The sequence below is a fragment of the Xenopus laevis genome, chromosome 4S, assembly GCF_017654675.1.
Source record: "Xenopus laevis strain J_2021 chromosome 4S, Xenopus_laevis_v10.1, whole genome shotgun sequence".
In the NCBI taxonomy this organism is placed as follows: domain Eukaryota; kingdom Metazoa; phylum Chordata; class Amphibia; order Anura; family Pipidae; genus Xenopus; species Xenopus laevis.
In genome coordinates, this window is record NC_054378.1 from 58,198,261 (window position 1) to 58,217,366 (window position 19,106).

General features: G+C 39.3%; 1 protein-coding gene across 1 annotated transcript in view; it reads left to right on the forward strand.

Annotated features, from left to right (window-relative positions):
* The first annotated feature begins 608 nt into the window (after window positions 1-608).
* syde2.S (synapse defective 1, Rho GTPase, homolog 2 S homeolog) overlaps window positions 609-19,106 on the forward strand; it is a 45,633-nt gene continuing 27,135 nt past the window's right edge. The window contains exons 1-2 of the mRNA XM_018260684.2: window positions 609-3,094; window positions 16,823-17,497. Coding sequence (XP_018116173.1) covers window positions 1,273-3,094; window positions 16,823-17,497 — 2,497 coding nt within the window. The 5' untranslated portion in view covers window positions 609-1,272. The remainder of the gene's footprint in view (window positions 3,095-16,822; window positions 17,498-19,106) is intronic.

The following is a 19,106-nucleotide window of genomic DNA, read 5'->3' on the forward strand; positions in this document are numbered from 1 at the left end:
TCTATTCCTTCACTCGAGCTAAGTAAATGGGCCCCTAAATGTAGCAGTCACCATCCAGCTTCTAGGTAGTTCAGCAGCACGAGGATAACACATATTTCAGTGTACCCAGTGAATGTAACAATCAATCGATCAGTTAGACAGTGTGGGAGTTATACGAATCCTGGAATTAGTAAGTGCCCATGTCGATTCTTTTCAGAGGCACTTTTACTTGTGGAGCTCTGAGGAACAAAGCTGGTATGCTTCTGACCAAGGGGTTCAAATGAATGATCCTTTAGCAGAAATCATAGCAGAAATCACAGACCATTGTTAATAATTAGCAAATTTAACTGTTTTAATAGTCATTCTCCCTTTACATTCTGTAAACATATTTCCCAACAAGCAGCGTTTATGTGGCCTTTATATTTCTCTAAATTTACTGTTGAGTATATGTCGAGGTTAGGCTATTGTGCACACGTTATAGTGCAGTTGAATGGAAGGCTGCCCTCTGCTGGTCAGATTACCAGGAAAGCGTCTGTCGCACAGATTTGTCGCCTACAAATGCCCTTATAAATCCGTAGGTGTGAATAATATATAATAAATGATCGTGTCTGCCAAACTGAGTAGCAAAGCGCTCCCACAACCTGCTCTTTATTATATTATTCGTTTAGCCACAGAAGTTTTGGAACGGTACAAAATAAGTTTCTAGTGTGTGTAACTGAATTATGTCATTTAATCTCATTTAACATTGTTTCGGTTCCAAAGCGGCAACACACGGAAGGGTTGCCACCTGGCCGGTAAAAACGCTGTCCCATTGGAGAGTGGTGAGTATATCTGCGTCACGGACGATTTTATCACTTTCTCTGGGTCCTAACGTGACAGGCGGGAGTGAGGGCCCACGGGGTGGCTACTGAGCACTCGTAAGTCTCCCGGGGAGAGGGAAATTGCACTGATTCCAGTCAGGGTCTGTTGAGACGCCCGGAAGCTCCCGGAGCCAGGCGATTGCGCATGCTCACATCCCGCGGCCTCTTACCCCCAGAAATATTCCAAGTATGTGCAGGCAGCGGAGAGGCGCACTCACAGTCTGAAGGGAAAGAGCAGAGACACAGAGAGAGCTCAGGAACAGGGAACGTGTCCGAGGAGACACAGCCGCCTCCTTGTTGGGCGAGCGATATGGAGACCAGTGATTGTGCAACACGGGGAGCTCAGGGACAAGTGAGCCCGCAGGCTCTCGGCTACTGCGACTCTCTGCTCCGGGGCATGTCCTGCTGAAGCTGCGGGGCAAACAGGGGAGGAATGGCTGATCCTCTGCGCAGGACTTTATCCAAACTGCGGGGGAAGAGATCCAAGAAGGGGTCGGCGGGGGGACTTGGAGCCGAATGTAACGGAGAAGGTAAAGAGCTGCACAGAGGGGGCACACGGAGGGCTCGTGCAGAGGAGGAGAGCGCTGGGGAGGGCAAGGCAGGGCCACTAGTGGGCTGCGAGGGGCAGAGTCTCGGGGGGCGAACTCCAGCAACTTCCCCGGACTTTATGGCAAGTTTACAGACCGGGCCGGAAAGCACAGAAGGAACAGTGGGCTGGTGCAGCAGCAATCACAATAATAACAATGATGCCATGCTGGGGGAGACGGCAGTTAGTAGCTCAGACACAGCAGGACGAGTCCTCACTAATACTCACGGGCTAGAGGTTCAGTACAGGGGGCTCCACTCCATACAACATCCTCATGGGATTAGTACTATTCACCACAATGGGGGGATCTTCCCCTATGGGAAGTATCACAACTGTCATCTGTCTCCCCCCCAATATAACCCTTATAGCCCTTATAGCCACACGTCTAGTGCTGAAAAGCAGTGGCTATCACCCCACAGCACCCCAGTTTCTTCATGTCACCTGACCTTCTTTTACCCTCAGTCTCCCCAGACAAGGGCTGTCCAGGAGCCTCAAACAGAGTTTGTTCCCTCAAATTTGTTTCCCAGTCACCCGGCTATGTTAGGTGATTGCCACACTGTGACCTCACAATACAGTGCACCATCGCACGATTACTCTCAATTAACGGCTCCCTCTTTCTATAGAATTACCCCAAACCACTCAGAGGACAGCGAGGAAGATGATTATTATGACAATGAAAATCTGCTGGTCACTGCAGTGACTGAACCGCAGTATAATGGCGTGTGTATAGGGCCTGGTGGGGTATCACATAGGTCTCAACAGCTACACAACACTGTTTCATCCCCAGGGGATTATTCAGGAGACCAGCAGAGTAAGGGCAATGACAATATCTATCTAGAGACTGACAGGCTGAGGTCTCAGTTGCAAGAGGCGTATTACTTATTAATCCATGCCATGCATGATTTACCTCTTGAAAACCATACCAGCAAGGTAGCTGCTAAAGTAGAAAGGTGCCACTCCAGCTCCCAGTCCCAAGACAGTGTTTATTCTCAGTCGTCTGTTCGTGCTATAGAAAGTGACGTTTGGTCCTCCGATGAGACGAGCCCAAAGCAAGTGTCTCAGAGTGACCTGGTGTCCCTTAATGCATTGAGAAATTTAGAATTTAATAGATTCCAAAGCTGTAGCAAAAGTTTGGACGCTATATACACCATGCCGATTCAGGAAACCTTGCAAAAGTTTCATAGCGATAGTCTAATTAAGTACAACACACTGAATAATAGCCCAACTTCTCCAAACCGTGGCATTGTAGACACTTTGGGCTCTGTTTGCCACCAAGTGGACACATATATGGACTGTGAGGGCGATGTTTGCCCCCAATCCAGTACTGGAGCCATCAACCGTGGAATATCTGGGGATTGTAATCAAACCCAATCTGATTATCTTCATGAAGGAAAACCTGCCTATGACCAGGTGACATATAACACTGTTCCAGCTGATAGCCAGGACCAAGGGCTTTCCCAGAAACCATCTGGATTAACCGTAAAGAAGATGCAGAAATGGATGTACAAAGGACGATTATTATCTTTGGAAATGAAGGACCGAATTATTGGATCCTCCCAAAGAACCAATGGGTCTTCTGCTGGCACAAGCAACAGACCTGAACTTGCCCAGACTAGTTCAACTGCATCGCTGAAAATACCTGGAGAGAGCCAAGGACCCCCTGTAACAGGTAGGCCAGCTCCCGGCCTGGATAAGTCCGTCAGCTCTTTTCTTCTTAGGCTGTGGGGAAGCACAGAAGTCCAGTAATCTTCCAGTCTTAGTACTAATAGGTGACTCGGTGGTGGACCTCCTCTGTCTTTGTCATTTGCTTTTTGAATGGTTTAACATATGTGAACTTCATTTGTAATGTCTGCCTTGCACATTGGTTTCACCTAAAGAAAGTCCTTTACTCTTTCACAGCTTTTTGATCTTGCGTATCTCTGCATGTACAACTCTTTTCACGTGTATTTTAGGCTTTCCACTGCATGTCAAAATAAACTAGAAAAAAAATGTATATGTGTGTATATATATATATATATATATATATATATATATATATATATATATATATATATATATATATATATACATATATTTGACTTGCATACAAAAAATCCATATTAAGTTAACAAACAGTAATATGACAAGAACTAAAAAATCCCTTTGCTTTAAATCTGCACAGACATTAGAAACATTGTGCTTTTATTCGTTTAAGATGACTTTTTTGCTTTTATAATTGTTATGGAAAATCAGCTAAATAATGTCATCCAACTTCCCCCAGGATAAATTTACACATCAGATTCTGAATAGCTGGTGTTGTTTTTTAAATACAGTGTACATTATGGACTTCATCATCAGCAGACTAAACACTAGTAATTCCTTTGTCAAACCTTGTTAGGAATACCATATAAAGTTATGATTTTCCAGCTGATGAACTATGTCTCTCTGCCACCCTTGACAGCTGAAATTTGAGTGGGTACTGGTAGTTAAGCATGCAGCTCTGCATTACTTTAGGTTCTGCGTGAGAGATGCCTGTGTCATTGCATAGTATTTATTCACATTTTTTCTTTTTAATATTATGTATTCTTGAGTTTGTTTGCACCCCTGTCAAGCAGTGTTTTTAAATATGGACTCTGAGCCAGCTCTTTGTTTTCAAAGCCCTACGATAAAGAACCAAATTATATACTGGCACATGTAGCAATTTGTTCTTTTAAGCAATTAGTTGAAATATATGTGTGCTTCACACACTTAGAGCACTTACATACACGGGCAGTTTTTTCCTGCGTTCCCCTGTGTTACGGTTTTTTATGTTCAGCCGCAGGGGAGCGCAGGAGTAGACGCAGTCAATTATTGTGAAGGGGGCTGTACTCGCACAGACGCATTTAAGTGCCAAACGCAGGTTGAGACGCAGCATGTTGCATTTTACATGCGTTCGGCACACAGGGGAGCACAGGCAAAAACGGCTGTGTGTAAGAGCCCTTAAAGGGGTTGGTGTTCACCTTCAAACAACTAGTTGGTTTCAGATCTCCAGAAACAACGACTTTTTCCAATTACTGTCTATTTTCTATATGTCACCATTTTTCTAATATTTAAGTATAAAGTATCATTTTTCACCTTCTAAAGCAGCTCTGGGAGGGGGGTCGCCGACCCTGTAAACTGTTATAAATTGATGCATTTTGTTTATGCATTTGTTATCTTTGTCCCTTCTTAGCAGAATCCCTGAGTTTCATTAAAGGCAGCTGTTAAAATTGATGCAATAGTTGCTGATACTCCAGAGATGTGCTGAGAAATGAATCAACTAAATGTCGTTACAGTTAAGAAGCTGCGCCTGAATTACTGAGCTGCCAGACCGAAACACCAGCGACAGGAACATTCAACTTTAAACTTAGATTTTGGAAAACAATAAAAAATAAATAATAGAAAGTAATTGAAAAAATTATTTATTTCTGGGGAACAATCTGAAAACAACTGAACTGAAAAAAGTGTTTTGAAGGTGAACAACCCCTTTAAGAAGCAGGTACAGATACTGTATGTGTAGCATTTTTGATATCCTGTTGGTAAGGAGTTTGAATATCAGCTCTCAGTACGAAAAAAGTTGGGTGGGTCACCTTTATCTTAATTTTTAGTATATTATAAAATGGATAATTCTAAGCAACTTTTCACTTGGCATTTTTTCATTTTTTTCTTATAGTTTTTGTTATTTGTCTTTTTCTTTTGACTCTTTCCAGCTTTCAAGGTGGGGGGGGGGTCACCGACCCCATCCAAAAAACAAATACTATATTATTGTTATACTTTTTACTATTCCTCTTTCTGTCCAGGTTATCCCCTATTAACATCCCAATCTTGAAATTAATGTATGATTGCTAGAGTAATTTGGACCCTAGCAACCAGACTGCTGAAACTGCACCTGGAGAGCTGCTGATTATAAAGCTAAATAACTCAAAAACCTCAAATAATAAAAAATGAAAACAAATTAAAATTGTCTCAGAATATCACTCTCTACAATCATACAAAACGTTAATTAGGAGTTGAACAACCCCTTTAAAGGGAAAAGTCACCTTTAAATTACATTTTTAATATGTTAGAGGTCAGCCTATTCAAATTAAGCAATCTTTCCGTTCATCTTCATTATTTATTTATCCTAAGCTGCAACTGAAAATGCTGGTCTGGTTGTCAGGTTCACTGTCCCTGGCAACGATAAATCAGTTTGACTATGTGACTTTGCTTTTATGGTATAAGTATTATTTGTATTGCTCATCTTTCTTTTCAGTCATACTACTGTTCCTCATTCATTTTGATTTTAAAACTGCTCCCTGGTTGTTAGGGGCAGTTAACCCCTGGCGAATAAACAAGTTTATATACTAAACCTGATATCTGGAGATTAATAACCCTCCCCCCACATCTTATTAATTAAAAAAAATGAAGAGAAATGCTCATTAGAATACTGCTGTCTACACCATAACATATTGGTGTTCCATTTCTTGTATCACAAGCATACAGCTTTGTAGTTTTGCTATTCTAGTTACTGAGAAATTCTTCTGGTGGTAACTTATTTTTGGTGGAATCATGTTATTTGCATAGCAAATTTAATTACAAGTTCATAATTGTGTATGATTCATACATGTCTCAGTACCCTAAACCACCCAACAACACATTTCACACTGTATATCTGTATAATCAATCATACTAAGTACAATTTGTATGTTGTATGTCACATAACTATCAACAACTACTTGCTAAGGATAATCAGTGATATGTTAATGTAGGCACATTATTCATCTCTCACCAGTAAACTGAATTGTCCTGTATCTGTCAACAAGCAGAGGACTGAAATATATTAGGGCTTGTTATACAAACATTTGTAGATAAGGGTACAGCTGAGGGTTTTTTTTTTTTTTTTTTTTTAAATGGTGCTGTGCCAATTGCTGGAACAAATTGCTGTGGGTTAAGAAGGTATGGAATTTAGAGCTGTTCTGTTTCTGCAGGCCCTGGGGTTATGGATAAATAGAGGAGATTTATTGCTTCATAGCTGTGACAGGGCATTCAGATAAGTTGTAAGTGGTTCACTCCAGGGTACAAATATAGGCTTAGTATGTGTTGCCAATTCATTTTTTACCCTCTAGCTATTTGAACTTAATGTTTTTCCTTTAGAAAAAGCAATACATTAAAATTATTCTTAGTGATAATGATCAGATAATGATTTCTCTTTCGTGTAGATTTTCTGCACTTGGCTATTTAAAAAAAAAAATCTTGATGAGAGAACATATTAATGTTATATATATAAAATCTCTTTTAGCATACTTGGACAGTATTAATGAACACAATGTGTTGGGATACTGTGCACCAGAATTGCAATTAACTACAGTAGATGTTATGTATATAGTTTTAGGGTAGGACTACACAGGTGTTTTCTGTGTGATCCGACGCGCTGCGCAAAAACGCAGGCCAAATTGCATGCAACAGAAATAAGGTCAGTGAATGCATTGTCGGATGGTGTCGCAGCGTTGATCCGACACGACTGTTGAATAAGCTAAGACTTTCTTAGTGCAGTGTGTAATTAGCTATCTATAATGCAAAACTGCTTTTTGATGTGGCTCCTTCCCAAAAGTCCCCTAATAAATTGAGTGCGAGCAGTTACCAACTACACAAACTCTCTTGAGCTGTCAAGGCACAGGAAAAATAAATACTACTATTAATACTTATTCCATGTCCCAGCTGTTTTTTGTCTTTTAGTATATTTTTTTTAAATGTAGGTAATTCACACATTTAAATTAAGGTTCAAATTCAGTTTAGGATTCCGCTGAATCTAGGGTGGAGGATTGTTTGTTGGCACAGTCTATATATAAACCTTTTTAAAACGCTAATTTTAAAATAGTTGCGTACAGACATAGCATGTGGTACGTCATTGGTGGCATAATTCAATACTGTGGTGTATTTTACATCTCAAGTTTCCATTTGTTTGCATATCAACTCTCAGAGTCAAACTTGATATGTTAGCAACTAGTGTAACTTTAATTACTTGTTTCATTAAAATACCACTATGTCACATCAAGTCTCAAATGCAGAAAGAAGAAAAAAAGATTATGAAGTAAGAGAAGGGAAAGAAGCAGAGAGTGTTAGAGAGATCCTTCATAATGGTTTATGATGCATCTAGAGAATCTGTTCATGGGAATTTCTTTTTTTTTTTCATATAAAAAAAGAGGTATTCTTACAAAGGCAGATGGCAACATTTATGAATTCAAATGTGATTTCTGGCTCCATTATTGGATTATATACATGATTTTGTGGGTCCTTGTTTTTTAACTTCTTGCTCCTAGGTGTCACTAATTTGTAATATTTTTCCGAGTCTGCAGTATTTTATTTGCTTATTTTTTGTTGCATCAATTAAATTTTAGGACATTTTATTGTGGGTATTATATTTCATTGCTTCACCTACTAAATAATGTATGGTTAGAGCAATTCTTTGGTGTATTGTTTCTGTAACTCTAGATTATAGAGTAAGGAGAGGCAATGGGAGAAGTTCTTCGCTCACAAGATCAATGAATTACTTTTGTTATTGATACTTTTGAAAATCCAGTGGCATTTTCAGAGACAAAAATTCCCAGGGAGAAAAGATCAAAACCAGTAACTGTCGCTGCAAATTAGGAACAGTCACCCCATACAGGTATAGGATCCCCTATCTGGAAACATGTTCTATAGAAAGCTCTGAATTACAGGAAAGCCATCTCCCATCAAGTCTGTTTCAATCAAATTAAATTAAAAATGATTTCCCTTTTCTCTGTAATAATAAAACAGTACCTTGTACTTGATCCTAACTAAGCTACATAAATCCATATTGGTGGCAAAAAATCGTTTTGTTTTTTTTATGTTTAAATTATTTTTAGTAGAATTAAGGTATGGTGATCCAAATTACACTTGTGATTCTAGCTCAGTTTCCCTTAAAGGAGAATTCAACCTGTGGGGGGGGAAAAAACAGTACCCCCCTCCCTCCTCCCCCCAGGCTAACTACCCCATATTCTATACCAGGGGTCCCCAACTTTTTTTTTTTACCTGTGAGCCACATTCAAATGTAAAAGGAGTTTGGGAGTAACACAAGCATGAAAAAGTTCCTTGGGGTGCCAAATTAAGGCTGTGATTGGCTATTTGGTTGCCTTATGTGGACTGGCAGCCTACAGGAGGCTCTGCTTGGCACTATAGTTAGTTTTTTATGCAATTAAAACTTACTTCCAAGCCTGGAATTCAAAAATAAGCACCTGGTTTGAGAACACTGAGAGCAACATCCAAGAGGTTGGAGAGCAACATGTTGCTCACGAGCTACTGGTTGGGGATCACTGCTCTATACTTACCCCTTTGTGCAGATTCTTGAAGCGAAGTTGCACGCATCCATCTTCCGCGGCCTCTGTAAGCTGAGAGATCGGAAGAATCTGCGCCAAGGGGTAAGTGTCGAGTATGGGGTAGTTAGCCTGGGGGGAGGAGGGGGGGTCTACCTGGGGGGGTTGGGTTTTTTTTCCCCCACAGGTTGAATTCTCCTTTAAGGGGTTTGTTCACCTTCCAAACACCTTGTTCAGTTCAGTTCAGTTCAATTGTTTTCAGATTGTTCACCATAAATAAAGATTTTTTTCAATTGCTTTCCATCTTATATTTTTTACTGTTTTCCCAAAATTGAAGTTTAAAATTGAATGTTCCTGTCTCTGGTGTTTGTGTGGCAGCTCATTGATCCAATAGCATCTGAACTGTTACAATTTGCTACATTTAGTTGATACAATTAATTGATACATTTCTCAGCACTATCTGTGAAATATTAGCAACTATTGTATCAGTTCTAACGGCTCCCTTTAATAAAACTCAGGGATTCTGCTCAGAAGGGACAAAGATAACAAAGGTTTCCACTAAATATATCCATTTCGAACAGTTTAGAGGGTCCGCGACCCCCCCTAACTGAGCTGCTTTAGAAGGTGAAAAATGAAACTTTACACTTCAATATTAGAAAAATGGTCACAAATAGAAAGTAATTGGAAAAAGTTATTATTTCTGATGATCTATCTGAAACCAACTGAACTGAAAAAAGTGTTTAAAGGTAAACTACCCCTTTCAGAAAAATTCTTCTATTCTGTCTCATCCCTGCAACCTAAAGGTGGCCATAGCTGCAAAGATCTGCTTGTTTGGCCACATCGCCAAACGAGCGGATCATGTCGGCACACACCACACACGATCCGAAAATCGTACGAATCCTCGATTCGTATGATAGGATCTGTGTGTCTATGGCCACCTTAACCTTTGCCAGGGTTCAGACTATGAAGCATGTTCACAAGCCATGGTACACCACAAAAGTAAGTGAAAAAGAGCAGGAGGCTGGAACTTGTTTATGACACAGTATGGGCACAGGGGCTGCTGTCCTTCAGTTGAAAATGGATGGTTCTCAAAATGCCCCCTGTCGACTTGTCACTGTCGCAAATGTTGTTTTATGCCAGAGTCCTTGTTTGATGCACAGATAGTGGTGACTAGCTGATCTCTGTGCAAAAAGATGCTCAAATAGGCAGCAATGTTCAATATGCATCAACTACGATCAGTGACCGGAAGAGGGGCATATTATCTGCCGGTATTCTCTTCTGGGTGGCAGTGACATGCAAAATGCTCCTGTCTGAAGATACCCTAAGGGCTACTTTGTGTGGAACATTACAGTTGCTAATGCAAATAACCCAGCTATTCTGGGTTGGGGTTTTAAGTACACTTTAAAGGGCAGATTTATCAAGGGTCGAATAGTAAATTCGAAAATTCGAATTTGGCTATTCACCACCTAAAACCTGCCGAATTGCTGGGAGAGGTCCAGGGATCAATTTTGAGTTGTTTGCAGCCTTCCTGACAATCACATTTTTCAAATTCGATTCGAATTCGATTTGAGTTTTCGGGTTGATTACATTCATCCAAATTTGATTTTTTTTTTTTAGTAAATTTCGATTGATCGTATTTCGAATTTATGGAGTTTAGGGGAGTTTTTAACAACTCACGTAAATTTGAAATTTGAACTTTGATAAATGTGCCTAAAGACAGTGGTCCCCAACAAATGGCTCACCAACTCCCTGGATGTAGCTCTGACTGGTCTAAAAGCAGGTGCTTCTTTTTGAATACTTGGCTTGGAGGCAAGTTTTCGTTGGATAAGAACCAGGTGTATTGCTAAACAGAGCCTGTAGTCTGGAGGTCCACATAGAGGCTACCAATAGCCAATCACAGCTATTATTTGGCACCCACAGGAACTTCTTTCATGCTTGTGTTGCTACCCAACTCTTTTTACAGTGACTGTGGCTCATGGGTAAGGTTGGGGTTGGGGACCCCTGCTCTAAGTGATGTGTATTATTATAGAGCTTTCCTTTAGCCATAATAGCCAGTTCAAGTTAATGAAATATATCCACTTTTTTTTTTAAACTGTTTTACTCTGTGTAAGGAGTTGCATGGCTACTAGACCACTAATATATCAAGCAACAGGGCAACCATACCTTACACACAAGGCTTTGCTCCTTGTTGTTGCATGATGTTTACACTTTATGGGTTCAAGAACCTATGTTGCAGGTGATTGAGCTGGCAAACTGAGAATGTGTAGGAGTTTAAGAAACCTTTGGGTGGTTAAGGCCATTCGTGCATAAAACAGGAAGTTTAATTCCTATCCAGCATATTCAGACTAAGGGGTTTTGTGGGATAGATGTCTGCTGTAAAGACAATCTGCAGTTCAGCTCTTTTAGTCCAGTAAATTAGTTCTTTATACTTATATAATACACAAAAGCCATGAATATCTTGTAAATTATATCCTTATAAACGGTGAGTTCTGATGTCATGAGTTATAAACGGTGAGTTCTGATGTCATTTCTGTCACACGACTCACTGAAATTCGTGTATTATAATAAATAAAGTACCCCCAGTTGCAAAATATGAGGATATTAGAAGTTACCTCGGAGTTCCATGACCTGTATAAAAACACTCGACCTTCGGGCTCGTGTTTTTATATGGTCATGAAACTCCTCAGTAACTTATATTATAATATCCCTATATTTTATAAAAAGGGGGTACTTTATTCACTATATCATGGCCCAAGCGAGGTTGTCTATTACATTTTCTGTATCCATCTATTTATTGCAGTAATGTTACAGTTTTAACTTTAAGGGTAAGGCCAGACGAGGAGATTCTGGGAGGTTTTGTCGCCTGGCGTCTTTTGCGCGACTATCTCCCTGAACTGCCTCAGCGGTTTTTCCCCATAGGCTACAGCGCAAAATCGCCTGCGCTAATGCACACGCGGCGATGCGTTTTCAATAGTCGCCCAAAGTTGCCTCAGTGAGGCAGTTCGGGGAGATAGTTGCGCAAAAGACGTGGCGATTAGTCGCCAGGCGACAAAACCTCCCCGAATCTCCTCGTCTGGCCTTACCCTAAAAACACATTTGTGGGGCGTTGAAGATAAGGAATTTTATACTTGAAAATAAGTCTGTTTTACCTGTATTGGGATGTGTTTTATGTAGAAATAAGCCTGGCGTCTGGAGACCTTAGTGTATTTCGACAGATGTTTTTCTACTTTTATTAATGCAGCGTATCAAGTAACCTCTTGTTAATCATGAACGAAAGCTGCAGATAGTGAGGCAACGACTTTGTTTGCTCCAGTTCTGTGCATCAGTTTTCTTGGAATGCAGTACAAGTGTAAACATGCCTGCGGTATCATACCCACTGCTGTGTCAAAAGACTTTCTGTTAGGACTTCAAATAACTTGTCTGGCCAAATTCAAATTTGGCACAATTCGGCTTCTTGAAGAATGTAAAGCTAGCCATGAATACAGTTTCAGCACTTTGCTCAAGGACTGTTCAGTGTATGGAATAGTGACCCATTGCTTTCATTAGTGCTGCGCTCGCTGCTACATAATCCTTGCTTTGTTTTTGGGGGGACTGCTACACCATGCCAGACTGTGACTTGCTTAATGACAACATTATGAGGAAAGTCTGTTAAAGTAAGAGTCTGGAGGAGAAAAACATATGTGTTTACTGAAATCAGAGGATATTTACCTTTACCCTGCAGCTTGCTTATTATAATTGACATTTGTAAAGGACTTTTTCATCATATTTAAGTTTGCTTTTATCCATTTCTGCAGTATTTCAGTATAGGTTTAGAATAAAATCATATGTTTACATCTGTTATTTAAAGCACCCGTCTTTTACTGTAGTGCTGAACAGCTGAGTTACAAATAAGTAATGCTACAAACCATATAGTATGGATAATGGATCCAATATCTGTACTATTATTGGACACTGTCTCTCGGCTTCTGTTTGTGAATAAGGTTAATTGCATATTTCTCTATCGTATACCTTTATTACATAATGATTCGTTTCACAGTGTTTTTTTTTTTTATTAGATACTTGAATTATGTGGTGTGATGATGGAATGCTTTCTGGTCTGCAACTTTTGTTACAAAATGTCTCATTGGCAAAAGGAGCGTGATTGCAGATGGCTTTACATTATAATCATTAGCAAATAACCATGTATATGTCAAACAGGTGCAACTGTTATTCAACGTGCATGGGAGTAATTTAGGCAGCAGTTGCACCAATTCATGAGCAATTGTGTTGGATCTTTAAGGGATGTAATCTGTGAAATTCTTCAGGTTTTGCCTTATGAGACATCCTGAAGAAAAAGACTGGTAGATCACTATATGTGAGATTGCTCTTACAGTACTGTAGTAGTGTTATATTATTCTTCCTTTGTTAAGCTTAGTACTTTAGCCTACATTAAGTTGGTGCATATAGTCATTTATTGGGGGCCTGAAGTTCATTTGTAGGCTCTGATGATTAATTATACCAAGAATGTACTATGATTTGGTTGCAACTGAGTGCATCAGAATTTGCACTGCAATGAATGGAACATTGCTTGCAAGCACTAAGGCTTGTTCTGCATATTGAGTTTATTTTTTTTTACACAATACAAATTACCCTGATGAACAGCAAAGCCTGTGGGGCATATCTTATTGGTGGCTATTTCTCCAGAATTTTGTAAAGCAGTTTCTTATTAAAATTAAATTCAGTAAAAGGGGATATAAATCCAAAAATCTAATTTGCTAAATGAAAAATATTGTAAGCAATGTTCAAGTATAGTTGAACTACATTTCCCAGCTCTAATATCATTTGTAAATATATTTTCACTTACATTTTGTACAATTTTGTCTCCTTGGGGGGCATATTTACTTATGTGCAAATTTTCAATTCGGAAGTGTTATGTTTTGGGTAGCCGAGAATGAGTAGAGTATAACAGTGCTTTATTATCAGGCTCTCGGGCAGCCATTACACAACCATAACTTTCACTTTTTAAACTGTCCTGGAAGTATGCACAGTATGTCTGAACACAGTAACATCTACAGGCCATTTGTATAAACACCACATATTCCCCCTATAGTAGGAAAGCATTTGGGCAAATGTAATAAACAGCAACAATTAAACAATATTATAGATTCTTCACATGACAGTCCTTGGTCCATGCAGGTAGTTTTCTGATTCCCTCAGTACGCCTTATAGGTTCACTTTCTTCAGGCTTATTACAGTTGACATCAGGAGTAGGAAAATGTCCTTCATCAAATGGAGCTCCTCCAAGTCATATCTAACAGGAGCAAGACGACTTGCATTCCATATGTTTCCATCAGACAGTTCATATGTGTATGGTCCTCGCTGGCGTCTCACTTCAGGTGGTGGAGTACAGGATATGATGTCACTGACATAATGTTGAGGATGTAGCTTTATCTTCTAAACCTGCCAGGCAGAACCTGGTGAAATAGACTTTGGTGTAAAGGGTAAAATATAGAAATGTTTACATCTTGATAAATTTGGCAATGTCCCTGTCAACTGTCATTTTGGCAAATTTTCACTAAAAAACAAAAACTCGCTTCGCTCTTTAGAAAATTTGCCCCATGAATTGACGAAATTCTGGGGTGACCAAATGTTATAAATGTTCCATTGAGCAGAAATACTGAAACAGCTAGCCTTGTTGATTCCCATTCCATGCAAAACATGGTCATTTGGCCAATTAAATTTAATTTTCTGGTATTAATATAGGTAAATCTGAACAAATGTTCAATCCAAATTTTAGTGAAAAAAAACCCCTCTAAATTTGAGATTTATTATATACCCCAAGGATGGAAAAAGTCAGAATCCAAAAATGCAGCATCTCAGACCTACTGAGGCCCCTATCTTATTTGGAAGTTTCTGTGGTCTGCGCTGGACTTAGCCCAAAAATCGGACTCTTTCGTGCAAAAATCAGAAAAATTTGGGCGTTGTTGTGTAAAACCCTGAAAAAATGGAGCGATTCAGGGAAAAAATATCATACAATTTGGATTTTCATTCTATTTCTTCGTGTTCGTCCGAGATCCGATTATAAGTAGTCTATGTTTGCCCAGCATTTGAATAGCTACTTTTGACATAGGCTATGTGGTAAAATCTTTTGCTGGGGTTAGGTTATACACACTTCTTCACATTACAGGAGTTCTTCACATTGATTTAACTTTCAGTATAATGAAAAGAGCGATATTCAGAGACAATATGCAATTAGCTTTCATATTTTTTTTGTAGTTTTTGAGTTATTTAGCTTTTTAAAGGACCAGTAACATCAATTTTTTTAATTAAAAAATTTGTTAGTGTAGCTGCCATTCAATGGCATACTAAAACTTAACTTAAAGGTAAACCACCCTTTTAACTTGCCCCCTCAGGAGACCTTAGTGGGAGAAAATGAGATGCTTCAGAGCAGAGACTGAGCATATAGCGCCTTTGGCAAGATACACATTGGTTCAGATTTTTTTCAACATTTTACTTAAGACTTTGTTACCCCAAGATAATGCTTTCTACTTATGTAGAGGATAGTCTATTATGATTGCTTGTGTATAGGCATTCTCCTTAGAAGGACCCATTATCTGTGACTAGCAGTTGTTATTTTATTCTGCTATTACAGCCCTTGCTCTCATCTCCAATGAACCACTACTTTTTCATCTGTGTCATGTGCCTGCTGTGCTACGGAGGGTGCTTGGTTATGACAGGCTGGAGTACCAATATAAACAGCGTTTCCAGCCTATGCCAACCTCTTGCTATCTGCTGCCCAGTGTGTGGGTGGTATTCTCCGCACTGCAATGAAAAGAACAGAAGTGGGCCAGCATCCAGCACCATTGTGGTGAACCTAGGCTGCTTATAAAACAAAACATGAGCAGTGCATTCTTTTTCACTCTTTCAGAAGCTTTAGCAGCGATTGATTATTTCCTCTTCTAAATATTATTTGAGTAGTAAACAAAAACAAAGTTGTAATTTATTTTTGTACACATACTTGGTTTCTGGTGTTGTAATGTACTGCTTTACCTCATTACCCACCATTAAAAAATTGAATACATGAACTTAGTTTCATATAGAGGTGCCTTCACGCGTGCTTGTTATTCTTTGTAGGTTTTGCTGTTTGGCAATGTCAGGGGCTCTGATTATGAGAACAGTGAGCACAGCAAATTGTGGAGTAGTGTTTTGTTTGCCAACACATTATTCTGATCTTACTTGGACTTCTGCACACACAGATTTTTCTGAAGTGCTCACAAAGGATAATCTTTGCTAGCATGGCTTACAAGAAATGAAAGGGAATATTTATTAATATGCTTTTTAAAGGAGGATTGCTAGGCACTCAATCTCTGGCCTGTTACCCGAGAGGGGCTTGTCTTTTCTTGAACCCCCCCAGAAAAACCTTGCTGCTTGCTCTCAGGCAGCTAGAAGCATGATCTATAAATGGGCAATCCATGTCGATTTTGCTTTTCATTCTCTTAAGGTTTGCAACTACACCTACACACACAGGGCGACAATCCATCGTGCGTTGCTCAATTTCTTTTCCCTGGCTATCTCCTATAGAAGGCAAAGAGGAGAAATCAAGCTCCGCACGATGGATCGTTGCCCTATCGCCGTTTCTGAAGAGGAGCGCAAGCAGAGAATCTGGAAGTTATTTCTTTGAAAAAAGATTTTTCAAATTTAAAGTTAAACGTGTCTTGGTGGGTTTTTTTCCGTTACGTAGAAACCATATGTTACTAGTCTTTTAAAATGTCACTAAACTATTGAATGTCTACAGGTTGGTTTTAGGCCTATACACATAGGCAAATGATACAAATAATGAAAATATGGTCGTCTGATTCTTTTGCATGCATAGAACCCATACTACAGATTAGTTTGTGCAAAAGAGGCTATAGCTTACATTTTCATGTTTTATATTGGCACTGTACTGTCTTCAATCTAATCATTTAGTGCAAATAATGATGAATGAAAAATGTGAAGTAGAAGTAGAAGAAGAATATAAAGAAATGAACACAAAGCAGTGGAACTATTTTATTATGTTTCTATATTTGATTGATTAAAAATAAATCTTTATTTTCTTGGTCATGCAGATTTAATTGAAAATGTCTACGCTTCAACAGTCAGAAAAGAGCTCAAAGTCACGGAGGCAAATGAGCATAATTTACAAAAAACCCGCATCACTGTGTCAAAGAAAAGGAGTTGGTTAATCCAGAGTAGCCACAAGTATCCGCAACGGGAAGCGAATAATGGCCCTAAGAGGCCACCTGACCGTAACCAGCTGCAGAAGTCTCACAGCTTTAGTGTTCAACAACAGCAAACGTCAGTCTTTGTGGAAAAACAGAGCTGTAACAGAACCCAAGTGTCTTGCAATGAGGTTGTTCAGCCGACCCCTGCAATCCCCTTAGTACTGCCCAATTGTGTTGCGGACCACAATGAAGAGAATGATGCAGATGATGAAGGAGAAATTTGGTACAATCCCATCCCTGAAGATGATCAGTACCTGAGCACAGACAAGACTTCTGGCCAGACTGCTACTGTTACAGGAAGTGATTTATTGAAAACATCAGAGAGCCCTGGAGGACCTCCACGTTCTGCAGTATGTGTGGGGGATCTGATCCAGATGTCTCCTACCAGTGAGATTAATCATAAAGATGCCTTACATTCCAATGACTATTGCATGCAGCTGCACAAGCACAACCTAACATCTAAGGCTCCAATGGCACTTACTGAAGAAGTGACTCCTGCCCCTAAATCTAATGAATCAGGTACTGTATTTTTTGTTTCTTTAACACTTTTTGATGAAATACTTTATTTCAACCTTAAAGATACAGTAACTAAAACATGAAAGTATTTTAAAATGATTAAAATACAATGAACAGTTGCCCTACACTGGTAAAAGTTGCGTGTTTGCTTTGTGTATAATTATATAAACAAGCTGCTGTGTAGGCATGGGGTCAGCCAATCAAAGCACAGTTTACATAGCAGATAACAGATTAGCTCGGTAGAATACCACTTTATTCTCTTACAAATCTTATCTGTCATTTATCATGTGCCTTTTCTCCTTTTTTCAGGTTGAATGGCTGCCCCCATGGTTACACAGCAGCTTGTTAGTATAAACTATATTAGTCTTTCTGAAGCAAACACATGCATTTTACCAGTTCAGGGCAATGTTACATTATATTTTAATTATTTTAAAATACTTTCCTGATTTTGTGTTACTGTACCTTTAAATATGACCTTCACCCAATGTAATGCACCTATGCTATGGCTGCAATAACACAAAGAATTTCTTTGAATAAAAATGCATTTGTTGGCAAATTAAGTTAAGCTGCCAACTCAGTGTTAAATGGAGAGACAATTCGGCGATCAGTGCCACCCTGAGACAGTCTACCCACAGCCACCCTCCTCAACTTGCCTCATGAAAGGGGTGTCCACGGTAAAAGTAAAGTCTCCCCACAAGTGGTCATTGGCAAATGCAGTTTAGCTCTCCCCTAAAGTGATCACTGTCACACAAATCTTAGGGAAACTTAATTCCAGAATTCAGTAAATATGTATATCAGGCTACTTTTGGATGCAAAATGTAACCAGTTTTTTATTTGTGTTAAATATTCTTGTGATTTGTTCTCTGGCCCTTTTTAGGTCAATGTTGGCACTGCATTTTTAAAAGCGGAGGCTGCTTGTCATGCAAGTGTTGAATGAATAGTGATTTGTTAAACATGGATATTATATCTCATAGAGAGATGCTGCTACACACTAAAGCCTGTTTATTTACAATCTTGCCAATGAAGCAGACCTAGAACTGGATGGTAGAAAGGCATAGGCCCTTCTCTTGAAGGATTTTGTTGTTTGCTGTTTTAACGTAATGGGTTTTGAAGCAAATTCCTAAAGAGTTTCTTAAATGTTCTTTATAAAGGGCTATTGATTTGGGGCAAGTACAGCAAGCTTACTGTTTAATGTTACTAAGCTACAGTACAGCATTTAGTCACTTCAGAGGTCCCCCAAAGGCGTCTGTGCTACATCTGGCATCATCTGTTTGCAGTTTTGGACTAAGCACTCTAGTGAATGGAGCCTTATCCGCAGCTACAATGTTTCTTATTGTTTATTTGATACAGACTTTTTTTGGGGGAGTTGGTTTGCCACACATACCTTTTAGTTTGACTCTTGTATCGTATGTTTTTATATTTAAAACACTGGCTAAAAAACATTGAAATTCCTTGTGACATGCTTAACTATGGCAACCATGTTATAACCTACACTATTTATAGTGGGGTTGTAAAATTGATGGCCCACAATCTGTTTGAGAGTCAGGCTAATGCCTCACGGGACTGAAACTTGGCCTGATGAAAAATGCAGGTCAAGAATCGGCCCCTTACC